This window comes from Urocitellus parryii, chromosome 12 (genome assembly GCF_045843805.1).
Source record: "Urocitellus parryii isolate mUroPar1 chromosome 12, mUroPar1.hap1, whole genome shotgun sequence".
In the NCBI taxonomy this organism is placed as follows: Eukaryota; Metazoa; Chordata; class Mammalia; order Rodentia; family Sciuridae; genus Urocitellus; species Urocitellus parryii.
In genome coordinates this window covers 78362887-78381363 of record NC_135542.1, presented here as the reverse complement: position 1 = coordinate 78381363, position 18477 = coordinate 78362887, and the positions used below count along the sequence as shown (strand labels likewise).

At 35.7% G+C, this 18477-nt stretch overlaps 1 protein-coding gene across 3 annotated transcripts in view; it reads right to left on the bottom strand.

Annotated features, from left to right (window-relative positions):
• Positions 1-17898, bottom strand: part of Vrk2 (VRK serine/threonine kinase 2) — a 100972-nt gene extending 83074 nt beyond the window's left edge. For all 3 annotated transcript variants that reach the window (XM_026408787.2, XM_026408788.2, XM_026408789.2), the window contains exons 1-2: positions 17805-17898; positions 15722-15862 (exon numbers count right to left, since the gene is read on the bottom strand). In XM_026408787.2, coding sequence (XP_026264572.1) covers positions 15722-15857 — 136 coding nt within the window. In that variant the 5' untranslated portion in view covers positions 15858-15862; positions 17805-17898. The remainder of the gene's footprint in view (positions 1-15721; positions 15863-17804) is intronic.
• Between the last annotated feature and the right edge of the window lie 579 nt (positions 17899-18477).

Genomic DNA, 18477 nt, shown 5'->3' with positions numbered 1-18477 from the left:
CAATAAAATAAATTTGTATCAAGACTGATAAAAAGAAAGAAAAATTAAAATGTCCAACATCAGGGGGAAAAAAAGAGGAAATAGCACTATAAAAATGATTGACACTGGGGCTGGGCTTGTGGCTCAGCGGCAGAGCATTTGCCTAGCCTGTGCAAGGACCCGGGCTCAATCCTCAGCATCACATAAAAACAAATAAAATAAAGGTATTGTGTCCAACTACAACCCAAAAATAAATATATAAAAAAAAGACTAACATTAAAAGTATAGCACATGGGGCTGGAGGGCTGGCGGAATACCTGCCAAGCATGCATGAGGCTCTGGGTGCAATCCCCATTGCCACACACACAAAACAGTAGAGCACAAGAATACTAAGAACAGCTCTCCTTACACATGTGACAATTCAAGAATGGAGCCTTTAAAAATCTACAAACTACTAAAAGTTATCTAAGATGAACACAAATGACCAGATTAATCCAACAACCATTAAAGAAAGAGAATCATGATTTAAAAAAAATCTCAAACCCCACTTTGAGAGAGTTATCTAAGCCCTGCAGAATTAAACAAACAAAAAAAAATTTAAAAAGGAGTAATATTAATTCTATACATTCACTTCTAGAAAGCAAAAGAGAATACTTCACCCCTCATTATACGAGGCCAGCATTACTCTAATATCAAAACCAGACAAAAATGGTAGGAGAAACAAAGAAAACCACAGACCAATAACACTATAGATAGAAAAATCTTCAACAAAACACAAATCAGCTGGGCTTGGTGCCTCTGAGGCATAAAGATCAAAAGTTAATAAATATTAAATTTAAAACATCTCAAAATAAAATATTAAAATGAGTGGGGAGGTAGCTCAGTGGTAAAGCACCCCTGGGCTCAATTGAAGCACTACAAAAAACCCAAACAAATCCAGAAATATATAAAAAATAATAATACACCAAGATGAAGTTGGGTTGATTTGAGGAATACAAGGATTCTTCAATATTCAAAAATCCATCAGTATCATCCACTACATTAATAGTCTCAAAGGGACAAATCACTGATTGTATCAACTGATGTAGAAAACTCAATTGACATAATTCAATAATCAAGATTGAAACTCTCAATACACTTCAGAGAAACTTCCACAACTTGTTAAAGAACATCTACAAAAAAAAAAAAAAAAAAAAAGTACAACTGACATCACAAGTTCACTTTTGCCAAGGCAGTTAATCAAGAAGAGAGGGACAGACCGCAGAGGGAAGAACAGAAAGGCAGAGGAAGGGAAGAGAAGAGGAAGGGAGGAAAAGAGAGAGGAAGGAAAAGAAAAAGGAACAGGTGCCAATTTTCAGATGACATGATTACCTACAAAGAAAATCCCCCAAAATCTGCACCTCCAAAATAGTTCACAAATAAGCACTTACCAAGATCATGAGATATAAGTTAGACAAATAAAATTGAATCATATTTTTATATACTAAAAATGGAATAATTACAAAAGTAATATTTCAATAGCATCAAAATTAAAAAGGAAAACATGTCCAACAAATCCAACAATACATGTACAGGTCTAATATACTAAACAATAAAAAAAGCTTATGAAAGAAATCAAAGAAAATCTAAGATGACACATACTATACTCACAAATTAGAAGACTCCGTATAGTAAAAATGCTAGTTCACAAATTCATCGATAAATTCAAATCAATGCCAAACACAATCCCAGAAATTTTTTCTATCAATATAGATAAATTGATCCTAAAATGTATATGAAAAAGTAAAGATATGAGAATAGCTAAACCATTTTGAGGAAGAACAAAGTTGAAGGAATTATACTATCCAAATATCACAATACCCAAATGTACTCAGCCATTAAAATGGCAGAATAACAAACTATGATACATCCATACAACTTGACAATAAAAAGAACAAGTCTAATCTTGAAAAGTTACATTCCATATGATTCCATTTATAGAAATCCTGTACATTCTCAAAAAGATAAAACTGTATTGCGGAACACAGATCAGCAGTTAGAAATAAAGGGAGGGTGCAACCATAAAAGGAGAGCATGAGGACTTCAGAGGTGATGCATCTGTTCTAAATCCTAATTGTGTTTGCAGCATGTGAAAATTCATAGAAATATACACACACAACAAAGTGCTAAAATAATAGACAACTACATAATTATAATACAAAATAGTAAATGCCTAGAGATAAAATAGAGGCAAAAGTGTTGCAGAGAAGAAATCCACAATGCACAACTTTGGTAAAAAGTGCAGAAAGGAAAACAGGCTTCAACAGGAAGGGGGACTTCAAAGGAGTATACTTGCTTATGCAGAAACTGGAGAGAGCATGTAGGTGAAAAGCAGGAAGAACAGAACAAGCAAGATGATCTCCGTATTTTATTTCCAGCAATGGATTCCAAGACTATAATAAATAAGAATTTTTTTTTATATTTACTAAGTCACCACACATGAAATGTTTTAAATATATTCTTATATAATTGAAAAAAAAGGTTTGTTATAATACCATTCAAGTCACTCAGAATTTTTTCCTGTAAATTTTACATTAATTACTGTAGCACAATTAGCTATCTTCAAGGCCTGTTAGTAATGCTGTGTTTCTTGGAAGCCTGGTATGTGGAGCAGATGAAAGCTGAAATGCACAAGCTGAAATGTGGGTGGAGGAACACAGTCCCTGCCCTTTTCCCTTATATACCTAGCTCCATAGAGACCTGTGCAAACTTTCTGGTAACTGACTTATTTTCAATTTCTTTATAATACCTCCAGTGATACTTAATTTATTATTGGATGTCTCATATATTTTCTTTTCCTATTTTTAAAGGATAAAAATAAACCAGTAGCATTCTGGTCATATTAAATTCTGCCATTATGGTGATTTCACTTTGCTTTATTAAGCTTTTGGCATTATATAATACATTGTTTAGTTCTCTTAATGACTTTCTATGGAATATAAACTAATAAAACTGTATTGTTTTCCTCTTATAGGTGCATGAAAAATCTTAACCTTTTAGTGTGTTTGTATCTTATCAAGTATTTTTTTGGTGACAGAAATTATAGAATTTTGGTCAATCATATTCTTTGAAAGGGATGCGAGACTTGAACATAGTAACAGACAATTACATTATCATCTAATATTCTACAAGTTAATATTATTTTTTGCTTTCCTTTGCCTATTACTTACTAGCTGTGGTACACATTACACATTTATTTCATTTTATAACAGATTACATCTTTTAAATATCTATTTCAGATATTAACCCTGACATTTTAATTCATCCATTTTTACTATTAATTAAATACATTGGGAGCTTGCATGAAGGGCCAAAATACAACTTTTGGGTTTAACTGTCAACCCGAAAATTCCTTACCACACACAGTTCACTGATCTACTTCAGAAATGTGACTTTCATTACAAAATTCTATATTCAAATTACTGTTCTTAAAGTAACTTCTCCAGTTTTTTAAAAAATATTTATTTATTTATGCATCTTTAGTTTTAGGTGGATACATTAGTTTGTTTTTATGTGGTGCTGAGGATCGAACCCAGTGCCTCATACATGCTAGGCGAGCACTCTACCACTGAACTACCACCCCAGTCCCAGTTCTCCAGTTTTTACTACCCTTGTTTTACTTTATATCATCAAATCTTAATATTTTAAACCATTTTTAAAGTTTTTTTCAATCATATACATTCAAGGCCATTAAAGTCTATTTTATATAAGTAATAACCTGTTGCAAAATGATTTCAGATTTCCTACAATCTCAAATTTTTACTTCTATCTCCCAAGAGACATAAAATTTGGCCAATACAAGAATGATAGCCATATTTCTCTTAACTATCATGAGTCTATTTTCAAAGTGTACAAAGTAAGGACTGAAATGGTTCTTGATCTTCCTTTTATTTTTTTTAATATTTATTTTTTAGTTGTAGGTGGATAGTAATATCTTTATTTCATTTGTATTCGGTGCTGAGGTTTGAACCCAGTGCCTCACGTGAGCACTCTACCATTGAGCCACAACCCCAGCCCCTTGATCTTTCTTTTAAAAAAAAAATTGTAAATTTTGTATTTTAGATGTAAAGACCATACTAACAATCTTTAGCCCCATTCCCACTTTTTTGAAACACTTTCTAATATTTATGCTGAAATCAGGTTTCCAATGAGGAAAGTCATTCTTATGTCTTTCATTATGGTTTCTATTTTGCAGGACTTATAATTCCATGTGATACTCTTATTATCCAAAAGTATACTACCTATGTAGATAACAGAACCATTATTTTTTCTTCTTAATAATTTGTGTCATTTTTCTTTCTATTTGATTCTTTCATTAAAGCCTTTATAGATACATATTTAATACCATTTTCTTTCATAGAAGGACTTAATAAAACTTGTTCTTACAGTGATTCCATACTGCATTCAATTTACATTTAATTACATAATTAATTTAAGAATACATGCCAGTTCACAAACTTTCTGCTGAAGTAGAAGTTCTGATGATCATGAGAGTCTATAGTTTTTCTTGACCTTTTCATCATGCAATATTTGCCCATCAGATACACAACAATGTCTGTTTTCTACCCAAAATGTTGTGTGTGGGAATTTAAAAATCAGTTTTACCACTTTTTTCTTATAGCAACCTCTGAATATTTAATAATACAGTAGTTTTACATACCCAATATTCCATTCTCAATTATAATATATCCGACACTGGAGATCTAAGTTAGAACTGTAACGCATGATCTCCCAATACATACTAGATCAAATGAAATGAACTTTTCTTCACATTCTCAGGAATTGAAATTAATATCCTATTTATAGTAAATCTGATGTTAAGTGGTAGAAAAAAATATATTGCTAAAATATGTGCAATACATAGATCAAAAATATTTTTATGAAAAAGTGATAGTGCATACAAGCTGATAAAGCTCTTAATGGCTCTTCAGGCTTTTCAAAACTGAATAAAACTAAAATTGTCTAGTTTATTTTAATAGCTTGCTTTTGTTCAAAAACTTATATTCTAATAGCTTATGTTTTGTCCATTCCTTTTCTTATTATGTATATACTCCAAAGAAAAAAGTATTCTAATATAACATCCAGTACTGCAATATATATAGTTGATAATATTAAAAATATTCAAAGTTTACCCTACATGAAATGTTCTAATTTTTTCATGAAAACATCTGTAATTATTATTATGTAATATCCTGAAAGAACTGAACAACTTTCAAAAACCTAGACTACTATTATATATATATTGTTATCTAAAACAAATTCTGCATCAAGAGGCAATAATTATTCTTTCACAAGATTCCACTCATCTGAGTATATTTTTATACTTTATCCAATACAGGATATAGTATTATAGGAAGAGCATCTTTAAATTACCATTGAAAAGACATGATAGAGACCAATTCAATATTTGTAAAAATATCTATTTTTTACATGACGCTTGTTGAATTTCTATCAGATTTAAAGAGGTGTCTTTTGATCTTCCTATTTCTTATTAGACTAAAAACAAATGTATAAAATCCCTCTAAACTAGACAATTTATTCAATTTTGAAAAGCCCGAAGAGCCATCAAATCTTTTATCAGGTTGTATGCACTACTGGTGGACTGGTATCGCTTTGTTTTTCATTAAAATATTTTTTATCTAAGGTATAGCATATTTTTTAATATATTTTTTCCACTGCTTAACATGAGATTTACTATAAATATCAGATGTTCTTTCACAGATTTGGTGATCTTAATATTAAAAACACATCACTGATGCTCTATGCCTTGAGCTGTCAATCTGAATGAAAATGACAACATTAGAAGCATCATCAGTAACAGATTTCTTAAATTAGTTGCCAATACTATCAATTACATATTTTGCTGTTATTTTAGAAATAAGCTTGTCATCAGCACACCATTTGCCACTATCTTCTCTGGCTAGCAAAAAACTCAAAGTGTTCTTTGACAAGGGACATCAATCAGTAGAGCAAAGAAATTTGGGTTCAAATGTAGATGAAGACATTTATTAAAACTGTGCCCTGGAGGCAAATTATTTAACCTCCTCAGACCTCAATATCATCCTGACAAAGTTGTTGGAAGGATTAAATGTAAGGATGTCCGTAAAAACTTAACACACACCTTGGACATACTAAGGGCAAGACTTTAGTAGCTGATGATGAAAATGATGATTTCCTAAAAAGAATTTCAACAATCAGTCCCAGCAGCAGTTATGAGACGTCAGAGACGTGTGACACATCTGCTATGTTTTCCTGGATGTCATCTTTCCTTCTTCACTTTTCTAAGCTCTATGTTCATGGCCTCCTAGGTGAGGCTTTGGTAACATTGTCTCTAAGGGGTTCATTAGGTGGCACTCAGAATACCTGAAACAGAAGCAATCTTCTCCACGTACCCCTTCCACACATGTTGAAGTTTCCGATTGCTCTTGCTTGAAATAAATTTGCAGGAAGCTGCCTTTACTCTACACTAAGCCTAGGAGAGAAAAATGGCCAGTGTCTCTGGGGAATAATTAACAAAAGACAGTTTGTTTCATCTTCATGATAAAATACAGCATCCCCACTAAAAGGCAAATTCATCATTCCCCGAAGTTAAATCGAATGACACTTTAAAAGTAATTCCAGCTGATTAAATTTAGGATTCTGAAAAAAATTAATTCATGAATATACTCTGAATCTTTCATTTGATTTTAAAATGTATAAATGTTCATTTAACTTTGAGCCCTTGCCTCTCAGTGTTCTATTCTGAGCTAGTCAAACAAGTGGTAGCAGGCATGCTGGGCTCAATAATACTGCCTCTCATATTTAAATACTCTATTTCACTTGGATTGCAAATTAAAGACAGTCTCCTGAACACTGACACATTTTCAATGATTGATTTTGCAAAACGTGTTGATTTTTCCTACACTGTTTTGCCTCTATGTGTGTCAACTTTGGCCTTCTTGTCTTGCTCCTTTGCAGCATTGCTGTCTCTTTGAAACCATTGTCTGCCTGATATGAAAAATGTACATTAAACCTCATGACTAATTACATAGACAGAAAATTCTGGATCTCGAACAAAAAATGCCTATACTCAGAAACTACAACAAAAGCTTCTGACTATGTACAAAATCCTTAGTCAAACCTTTAACTGACTTGGATCGAAAGAAATTCCAGGGCTGGGGATGCAGCTCAGTGGTAAAGCACTTGCCTAGCATGTGCAAGGCCTTGGGTTTGATCACCAGCAAAACACACACACACACACACACACACACACACACACACACACCCACCCACCAAGAAATTTCAATGATTTCTGTTAAAGTTGTGTTTAAGTCTTTAAAAATCTGATCTTACGTATGATTTCTAATACACATCTATCAATTCATCTAGTGGTAAACACCATCTTTTTTTCCCCACAAAAGTTTACTTTCTATTAGACCTATTCCAATTAAATGCTATCCAGTATAACTGTTTTATTCTAAACATAAAGCTTTTCTTCTTAACACAATGTCCAGTTGTTTTAAAATAGACTTTCCCCAATGAAGCTTACAATCTATGAATTAAGTGCATGGTTTCTTATATTTTAATAATACTTGGAAATTCCTAAGAATTGAGTAGATTCTTTTCCCCAAAATTCTTCCAAATATACAAAATAATGTCTCTAAATCTAAAAATTGTAGTACCTTACATACATATCACATATTTTAGTATAGAGATCACAAAATTTAGTATAAATAGACCATCTACCTATTGGGAAGGTGATTTTTACTTTTCCATTAAAGACTAGTTCTACAGTTAATTTACAAATCCTTTTTTTAAAACTGATATGCAAGGTCATATTTAAGACTCTAGACAGATTGCCTACAAAGAACTTACTACAATGCATGTGAATGTGCTCTCACCCAAGGGCAGGATGAGAGGGTTTGAAAAGACAGTAAGCAGAGAGTTATCACAAGAAGTAATAAGCTGAGCACTATGAGAAAGCATACTATGGAAACAAAGAAAAAAGTTATGGGCGCTCCTACTTGAGTCTTTAACATGACCAAATTCCCATAGAGTTTTACCAGTCACACTTTGTTTTCTACAACTAGTCCTAGCAACAGACCTCCTAACTTACAATTGACCAAGTCTAAGTACTCTGGCTGTTGCCTTTTTTGTTAGATCATCTCTTCTCCACCTTTACCTCTACAGCTTACACAGTTACCAAGTGCAGTAAATGCACCACGTGCAACCACACCAGTATTTTGGGAAGCCCTGTAGTGACTACTAGTACACTAATTAACCAGTCCAATGCTGGATATAAAACGTGAGTTGCTTGAAAATGTTTCAAAAAGGGAAGATGAGAGGAGGAGCAAAAGTAGTCAACACTCCTCCTCCTCAGAAACGGCTATAATACCTAAGCAGAGCAGGTTGGATTGAGGTCTGCACATGAGCCAAAGCTTAGAATTTCATTGCCTTTGTTGGCTCATGTCACTTCTTTAATTAATGTCACTTTCTCTGGTTTAATATCAGAGCAAGTGACAAGATTGGTTCTGGATGAATTGTGTTTTCCGAGGACTGTATGGCACACTCTCCTGCAGTCTGACAGAGGGACGTGCCAGTTTTAGTTGGCAGTTGCGATGCACCAGCTTTAGTTTTAGTAGTTTAATTTGTGGCAGTTATATGTTTTGAATACGTTGAAGTATTCACAACGGTCTCATGGAATCTGTTCCATAGATAAAAGTTTACACAGTGGAAAAGCAAAAGCAATGGCTATGCGGTGATTAGAAAAAGCTGCTCTTGCCCACAGCTGGTCTTACAGGCATCCCTGTAAATTTAAGAGCATGTAGGTGAAATGATTGAAGTGATCACAGGGAATGGTTCCCTATTTTTATTTTTCATTTTTTGGTGGGGGGGATTTCTGTAGTGGGTGTGAGACAATCACAAGGAATATGATGTTTAGAACGCAATTTTATGCAAAATCCATTATTCAAGAAGCAAAGTTTATATACATGATAGACATGCAATGAAATAAGTGTAAGAACAGGAAGTTTTACTCCTTTTGCATTAAGTTAGTTCTAACATTTTGGTAAGCTAAGTTTTTGTTGATAGAAAAATTCAGTAGGGTTTCTGCAATGAGGAGAAAGGACTAAACTTTTTCCTTTGGTTTTTTAAAAATCTTTCTGTTTCAGGCTGAAATACTCTAAAGGTTTTTATTTGGAGTGTTCCCTTCATCATCTTCTTTATATACTTCATGAAGCACCATCAGTTCATGGTGAGAAGAGCTGCCACCATGGAGTTCTTCTAAACTTTGCCTGCCCTTTCTAAATTTAGGGTTCTTTACTGCAGCAGGTTGAAGATCTGGCTTTGATTGCACCTGGCTCTGCTGGAGAATAGAAATATTCATCTCCACTGAATACACGCTGCTTAAGTGCTGGAGGCACTTGCAGGAGAGTAACTCTCATTGGAAACTTCATTACAATACTTTCTCTTCCCTACATGAAGTAGTAATTCTCATTCACCAAAGATAGAATTTTGCCTGACACAGCCACAGGAGTTCCTGTTTGACTTTCAAAATTAATCAACCTCTAAGCTGGAGTAAAAATGGCATGTCCTTTAACCTTAAGCACAAAAAGCTCTCAACAGACTGCAGTTTTTACATCCCTGGATGGGAGTTTGGGCCCCTGATACTTAAACTTGATTCACATACTGGGTTTCTGGCATGCTTTTGCCTATACCCATCTGCTAGCCTGGCACAGTGCCCATTCAGAAGGTGTGATGCCAGTTTCAATAGGGCATAGGTGCCAATCAAAGATGGGTTTGGAGGGGCAGCATGCAGAACGCAGCAAAAGTCAGTCCTTCTGCCAGAAGTTCCTCCTGTTATCATATAATGCCAATGAAGGGCCACATGCTTCATTGCTTGGGATCACACTGCATCTGTAGATGTTTCTGGCCTTCAATGGATGTCTTTCTACAGAATCTTTTCCCTCAATTGGAGATGTTAAAGAAAAGACCAGTCCACCTGGCTATCTTTTTAAAAGAAACAGAAGTCTAACAATTATCATGCAGTAATTGCTCTGTTATCTGTCTTTTCTCCTAAAATGCTCTTCCACATAGAAGACAGTATTCAGGAAAAACATAGTCCATGTAATGGAGCTGTAAGGGACAAACATTCTGAAGAAGTACTAATTGCAAAGCCAAGGATCTAAACAGTATAAAATCCATAAACACCTTTGTATCATTAAGCGAGGACAGAAAATTTTCATTATTCAAACAGCTAACTTCTAGTGAGTTCTCTCATTTATAGCTTTAAAGTTTCTTAATCTTATTTATTTATAAACATAGATATTCTTGTGTCTTAAAAGGAGGAACATACCTCATACTATTTATTCCTTTTCTTCCTTATCTAAAGAAACAAAACCTAAAACACTTTAGAAGCAGAAGTCTATCCATATTTCATAAGGAACCCAGAAGCTCTCAAAAGCTGAGAATTCTTTTATTGTGTGGCAATAGAGGTGAGCGCATTTCATGAAGAAGAAATGTCCCCATAGCAATAAGTTTCAAATTAAAAAACCTTGAACACTGTAAACAGTTACAAGATAGTAACAGGTGCAGTGGAAGAGACATAACATATAAATGCACAGAAGAAAGAGGTAGTTTATAAACCTTCCCTTGAGGCAAGAGTTTGACAGTAAAAATGTTGAAAATGAAGAAACATAATGTGAAATATGTTAAAAATGAGGTCAGACAATTTTTAAAAATGAAAAACAGAAGCAAAGGCCAAGCTTTATAAGAACTTTCTCTTTTTAACAGAAAGGACCCAAACTTTCTTAGCTACTTAGTTTCTTGACTTACAGGTAAAAGAGCAATGCTCTTTTAAAACTCCAAATTAACAGCCAATGGAGAATACATACAAAATTAAAACACACCTTTTAGGGACTTTAATTTCTTGTCTATACATCCAACAAGTATATTAAATTCACAAAAATCCCAAATTGTTCATATTTTGAGTTAATATCACTGATCATCTATACTTTCATCTGAGAACTACTTATACTATAGCTTCCTATAGAAATTATCTTTATTTTCAGTTACTCTTTTTTCCCCCATAACACTGCTTGTCTCTAAGCCTTCTACGTAAAACACTGCCAAAATAAAATTTAATACTAAGATGTGTAATAAAGCAGTCTGTGTTACAATAACTCTACCTTGTTACTAGCATTATATTAGGCTCTTCTGAACATTATTCTGTATACCTTAAAAAATCAATCTACTATTCTGGAAGTTAAGGCAACAGGATCCCAAGTTTGAGGCCGGACTGGGCAATTTAGACTATGTGTCCAAATAAATAAAAAGGTCTGTGGATATATCTCAGGGGCAGAGCACGCCTGGGTTTAATCCCCAGTCAGTACTACTTTAAAAAAAAATCAATCCATCACAGCCAATTTTTCTATTTATTTATTAAAAAAACTTCTGGGGCTGGGTTTGTGGCTCAGTGGTAGAGCATTTACCTAGCATGTATAAGGCACTGGTTTTGATTCTCAGTACCGCATATAAATAAATGAATAAAAGTCTATTAACTAAAAAACATTTTTAAAAATTTCCTTACCAGTAAAATAAGTTAATTTTTTATAATTTCTAAAAATCCCTCCCACAAAAAAAGTTTCTTTCTGTTTCTAAAAAGCAAAATTAGGCTATTCTGACAACATGACTCCCAAAATGTCAGACAGTCCCTGGGATAAAGTCTAAACACTCATCCACAAAGAAATAATCCAATTGTTAAGACTTCTCATAGTTTCATTTATAATAATGTGTTCTTCTTTACACAAGAGAATGCTACTGATGTACTGTCAATAAAGCATATGCACATTCTTTCGGATGATGTCATGATAGTTTCCTTGCCTTGACCTTCCTTGTGACTTAGGGTACTCATCTGTCAAAACTGCACACTGGATTAAGAGTAACATCTCTAATTATGGAAGAGATCAAAGGTAACTGGCTTGTATGGATTAAATACCCTAATCTCAGTCTCAATTCTGTGCATGACACTCTAAAGAGGGTGAATGGTCACCACTAAGCCCAACTTCAAAAATTTAAAACTTCCATAGGTAAATCAACTCTACTTTTACTCATAGGACAATCCTGCAAAGAAATTTGGAGGAAGTTTATCCTGTAGTTCTGTTTTTCTGGATTTTAAATAATTTCTGAAATTTATCTTTCTTATCTGAAGCAGAAGAGGTACAGCTTAAACGAGAATTTTTCATCCTTCCTTACGCTTCTATAGTAAATGTTAGAGGCGAAGCAGATATATAGGTTGGTGAGCAAAATCTCCTGAAGATTTCTGTGGACATTTCTATGTTCTTAGCTTTATCACATAGGCAACTCTTCTAAAATCCATAACAGGATAAACAGAAAATCCTTCTAATGAAGGTCTTTGTCACTATCCTAATCCACTCTGGCATGAGATATTTAGAATGGGAAATTCTAAACAAATAAGCAAATTATATTTATTAAGTGCTTACAAAATTCCAAGTTCTTTAAACACCTTATCTCATTTAATCCTCATAATTATTACTAACTAAATTATACAAAACAGAAATAAAGACTCCAAAAGATTGAGAAAGTGAAAGTCACTCTGATTTTAAGTGGCATAGTCAATTCAGGATCGGACTCAAATTTGCCTAACACCAAAAAAAAAAAAAAAACCCTGCTCCTATTATGCAGTTCTCCCTTGGGTTACTTGATTCTATCTTATACCTAGCATTAAAAGAACAACTCAGACCTTCAATTCTGTTTCCCTGGAGTTTTAGAAACTTTTTCAATCATTTGATACTAAAATGACAGCAAGTTTCCCTATACCCTAGACCAGATTCCTTTCTTCCTGCCCCCACACCTTTCAGAAACAAAGAAAGAACCTTGACTTTGTTCTTGTATTCAGACTTTCCTTTTCCCTCTTAAAACTATTTCTATTAATGCTACAGGCACATCATTTCTCTGAGTCAAGAGTAAACACCAAACTTCTCTGCCCCTTCCCCTTTCCTGTAAGTCACTGATTACTGAGAGGCCTGGGCTATTGATCTCAAAGCTAGAGGACAGTTGCACATGCACAATGAGTTAGACATAGTGGCTAGTTTCTTCTCAGCCTTAGGCAACAAATGCTGATAAAGTGTCTGCCAAAGCAGTGTATCTGGAAAGAATATCTGAAAAGAAAATAGCTGGATACAAAGTTATTAAGGAAAACCTGAAAATGACTGCTTCTTAATTTATATATAGGAAGTGATGTGAACCACAGTGAACTGCAAAAAGCAATGTAATTTCTTACATAGTTTCAAAAATAATAAAAAACTAAGTCTAATGAAGTTAAATGGATTCTATGATTCTTTGGTACCACTTTTGGTAACAATGACAATATTTGGAACACACAGCTATATTATACATTCTGAAGCATGGAGCCTTTTTCTCAAAATAAACATTTCTTTAAAGGCTTTCCCCAATGGGGTATACTTTCTAATCTTCCCCGGATCCAGGTTCTAAAATTCAGATATTAGAGAGTACTGTATAACATTGAAATACATTTGAAATATGTTTAAAATAAGTATTATTTTGGTAATGAGAAAGAATTAAAAAAATATGACACGTACTTTGACTGAAAAAAGAAGACTTCTGTATTTGAATAGTAAAAATGAATCTTATGCCTAAGGAAAGACATTCCCTTTTCACAACTTCACAACAGGAATCAAACAAGTAGCACATATAAACATGTACACATATGTGTAGACATAATAATCTTAACCATGCACTTGAAGTTAAATACATATAATACAAATTAATATATATTAATAAATAATATTTACATTTTAAAAAGCAAAAAGGCATAAGATCTTTACAGTCAATGCTTTTCTTTGGAATTACTCAAGAAATTCAAATGTTAGAAAACTAAAAGTATAAGTGATAAGCGGTGGGAAGCAAGAACATAGCTCAATCACATCAGAAATAATCTACTTAAACCGAGCATGGTGGCGCACGCCTGTAATCCCAGCAGTTTGGGAGGCTGAGGCAGGAGGATAGTGAGTTCAAAGTCAGCTTCAGCAACACCGAGGCACTGAGCAATTCAAGGAGAACCTGTCTCTAAATAAAACAAAACAGAGCTGGGGATATGGCTCAGTGGTTGAGTGCCCCTGAGTTCAATTCCCAGTACAAAAAAAAAAAAAAAGAAATAATCTACTTGACTTCATATTTCTGACTTTGAATCAAGACAGTATACTAGAGATCTTCACTCTTTGCTATAAGAGAACTAATTTGAAGTCTCAAACAACACTTATTCTACAGGGACTTCTACTCTATCTGTACTCCATCTGCACTATCTCATATGATACCCCACAGGTGAAACTGGGCCCTTGAGACTAGATGCTCTCTGGATTTTAAAGACTTTCACAAAAAAAGTAAAATATTTCATTATTTTTATAGTAACAAAAAAAAAATGAAATTTTGGGTATATTAAACACCTAATAATGCATTTTATTACAACAAATTTCACCTGTTTAACACTCTTTTAATGTGTTTCCTAGAAATTATTAAATTACATATGTGGCTCACATTACATTTCTGTTGAACAGTGCTGTCTGTGTCACTCAGCATCATAGCATTTTTCAAGCAGGTTGAAATCCTTTAAATGGGGAAACTGCACTTAACCCAGGCAATTTTTCTGGGCTGATCTTGTCTTTCTAATAAAATTAAAATGATAACAAGCAGTTGTTTATTAACTGAATTTCATTCATTTATTCAAAACTACAATCATAACATTATCAGAAAAGGTTCTCCATTTTTCATAATCCATACAACAGGTTTGTTTGGAAATATTTTGAGGAGGAACCCACAGAAATAGCTGTGAGTCACTTTTAGTAGAATTTATCCTTGTGGTTTATTTGTTGTTGTCTTAGTGCTTGGGATGGAACCCCAGAGCCTTTCACATGCCAAGCAACATTATACCAAAAGCTACACCACTCCCAGCTTCAGGGTATTTAAAAAAAAAAAAAAAAAAATCACTTATTCATCAAATCAAATCTTGCAAGGGAGATCTTCCTCAATTCCACCACAGACTTAAGAAAGATTTTAATGGTCTAAATTTTAAGTATGTAAATGCATTATAGGGGTATAACCAACCAGGGTTCCCCACCTGCACCACAGTACAACAAAAAGAAAAAACAATTTGAGTGTCTGTTTTCTCAATTATCCAAAGGATGGAACATAACCAGTATCGCTCTACACACTCAAGAGAAAAGTTAATCCATTCCATGCATAGATGCTGGGTTATTAAACCTTAATTCTCCAGTGGAGAACAGGTAAGAATTTATTAGACCTCTGTATTTACCTAAATATTAACAATTAAGGTTCACAAAAAGCAATTAAGATTACAGTTGTTGTTTCTGAGGTGTAAGAAGTATGTTTCCAGGAAATCAAGCTTTCAAAAACAAAAAAAAAAAGTACTCACATATTGTCTGGCAGATTGTATAATTATGCTCTGAAAAGATTTCTAAGAGTCATTTAGGAAAACATGGACAACAGGGAGTGTGTTAGTCATGTCTTGAACCTAAAGTTAACATACTAGACATTAACAATCTTTAAATTACTTCATAAAGCACATCTATGAATTCTACATTATATGAGTTTCAATTTTTAAAAATATCATTATCACAGTAACAATCACACAGATAAAAATACTTGGTAATTTACAGTCAAACTTTACCTAAATATATCAATCCAAATCCTCCAGAACCAATCATCTTGCCCAGCACCCATTGTTTTCCTTCCACATCATCCAGAACTTTGCCTTCTGGAAGTGGAACAGGAAGTTTGTATTTCCCATTTCTTCTTGGTGGCATCACTCCTATTGGCATAAGGGGTGAGATAAATGGTTAAAAAAAACAACACAAAAATGATGAGTTAAAACACATTGCCCAAAATGTCTTCTCTGAGGAATTTTTCCAGTGTCCCATAAATTAGGATTCAGCAGTTAATTCAGTTTGGGGAAACCCACCCACTACAGTCAAGTTAGAAATTCACATATATTACAATCTTGAAATCTAAGAGGTTATTAAAAGCCAAAAAACAACCAATCTATTGAATTCCATTTTAATTAATATTTCAAATATTCTTTTAGGGGTTCTACAGTAACATTACTGAATAGACCTTAAGAAGCAAAGGGTTAACAATTTTCAACAAGGAAGAGAAAATAAATTTCATATGCATGCAAATACTCCCTTAAGAATGCCATGTGAAAGGTCTTCAGTCACTAGGAAAGAATTCAGCTTCAAATTAGAAAGACATGGCAATGTACCACCAAGCAAGTCATCTAAAGGAGTAGGTATTCAGTAAATATTTGTTAAATAAACAAGGAATATTCATAGATATATGATTTAGCAGATTAGGCTCCTGGGTAATTTCAGGGCTGGCAAGCTCCTCTTTCTCAAAGTAAAAAACAGCCCTATGTTAAGTGCCCTAGCCTGGTATTCCCAGCAACTCCAGAGGCTGAAGCAGGAGGATCACAAATTCCAGCCCAGTCCAGGCAACTCAGCAAAATCCTGTCTCAAAAATAGGAAGACTGGAGATATGTAGCTCCATAATAGCAAGCTCCTGGGCCAAATCCCAGGTATTTCTTACAAATACAAAAAGGGTATAGAGTACAGCTATATTCTGTCCTGTCACCAAGAACTACAATATGAGCCATATGACTTTCATCAATTAATTGTAATTGTACCCAGGTTAGAATATTCCACAGTGGAAGATTTTGAGTTGAAAGACAACTTTAGAAGGAAAAATATATATATTCCCGAACACCTGAAACTAATTAAACGCGGGAGTAACCACGATCTAAATAATTTTTAAACTAAAAACTTTAGATAGAAAAGTTATGTATAAATCCAGCACATATAAATGTGAAAGGTTTTTTCCCTATTCCTTCTTATCTTCCATAGGAGAAAGGATCTGCTCCTTTTAACAGGTTTTTTCCCTCCCTCACTTGTTGAATCCAGGGCCTGGTCAATGACTCATCACTATCAACATCATGAAGGGATAATGAAGGAACACAGCATGGTTCCTTAACAATATTAACCAGTCTTCCTGGCAGACACACAAGGGTCAACCATCACTAGGATACTGTATCATAAAGTAGGAAAAGTTTTATGGGGGGGGGGGGGATGTCCCCTTCACCAGCACATCATGCATACTGATGCCCAGGAGGAATTTACCAATTTAAAACTTTGAAGTCTTTGAAAAACAACTGTTGAGTATGGCAAAAATTACAATTAAGTAGACAAACGCGGCTTCATGAAAGGCGAATGTCATCAGGGCTTGAGACACAAGAGTCTGGGTTGGGGGGGGGGGGCCTCTATTAAGGCCAGGCCCTGACACGGGTGTCCCTTCTGCTTTCTGGGTTACTTCCCTGGGTTTGATGAAGAGCTAACACGAGTTTCCGGGCACAGACCGGTACCCGCGGACTTCATCATCAGCCAGGGCCGGGCTCAGGGCCTGGGAGGCCAAGGCCCTCGGAGCGGGCGCTGGGTCAACGCGGCCCACGGCCCCGCGCGCCCCCTCCCCAGAGGTCGCCGGGTCCTGCGCGGGCGCCGCCGGCGTCTGCACTCCAACTTCCCGCCTCCTGGCGCTCCCCGCCGAAACTCCGCCCGGCTATCCGCGCACGCTAAAGCCGCGAAGGGGATGCCGGGTGCTCCCGGAGTTGGGAAAGTCAGGAACCCACCAGCGACGCCCCCACCCCAGGCCCGCCCAGGGACGCGCCCCCGTCCCAGGCCCACCCCCGAGAGCAGGAGACTGACCCGGCCTCAGTGTCCGCCGCCCGCCACGCGCTGCCTGCCGCCTGTGCTCGCGGCCGGGCGGGGCGCGGCCTCCAGTTCCCCGTGCAGGCGGCCCGCCAAGGGGCCGGGCTGACTCATCTGCGCCCGGCGCCGCCCCGAGCACCCAGCCGCTTACAGGCCGCAGCCAGCACCCTCCCTCCAGCGGCCTGTGCACGCCCAGAGGGGAGAAGAGCTGGTGGCGGGGTAAATCAGAAATGGGACAGAATTATTTTATCCGCCCTAGCCTTCCCCAACTGGCGGAAGAGCCTTCAGTTCAGGGTGGGGTGAACTGGCACGAAGTGCACTTTGCTGGACAAGGGTTGGGTCTCCTGTACCGCGTCTGTACCTTCCAGATCAAGCAACAGGTCCTTTCCAAGCACTCACCAGCAGCTCGCCACACAGCCCAAGCCTCTGGAACAGGAGGGGTGGTTTGAGAGCCTTTAAATCCTCAAAGGCACCTTGGCTCAGGGCGTGGTCCTGTCCTTCGCTAGTTGGATAATCTTAAAATTTTTGAAACTCCTCAACTCCAGCTATTTCATCTGTGAAGTGGACAAAACCGCACTTGCTGGGTTATAAGATTATTGATGATAAAGATATCTTGACCATCTTGACCGTTGAGAAATGTATTGATTTTTTTTTTTAACCCTGAAGGACT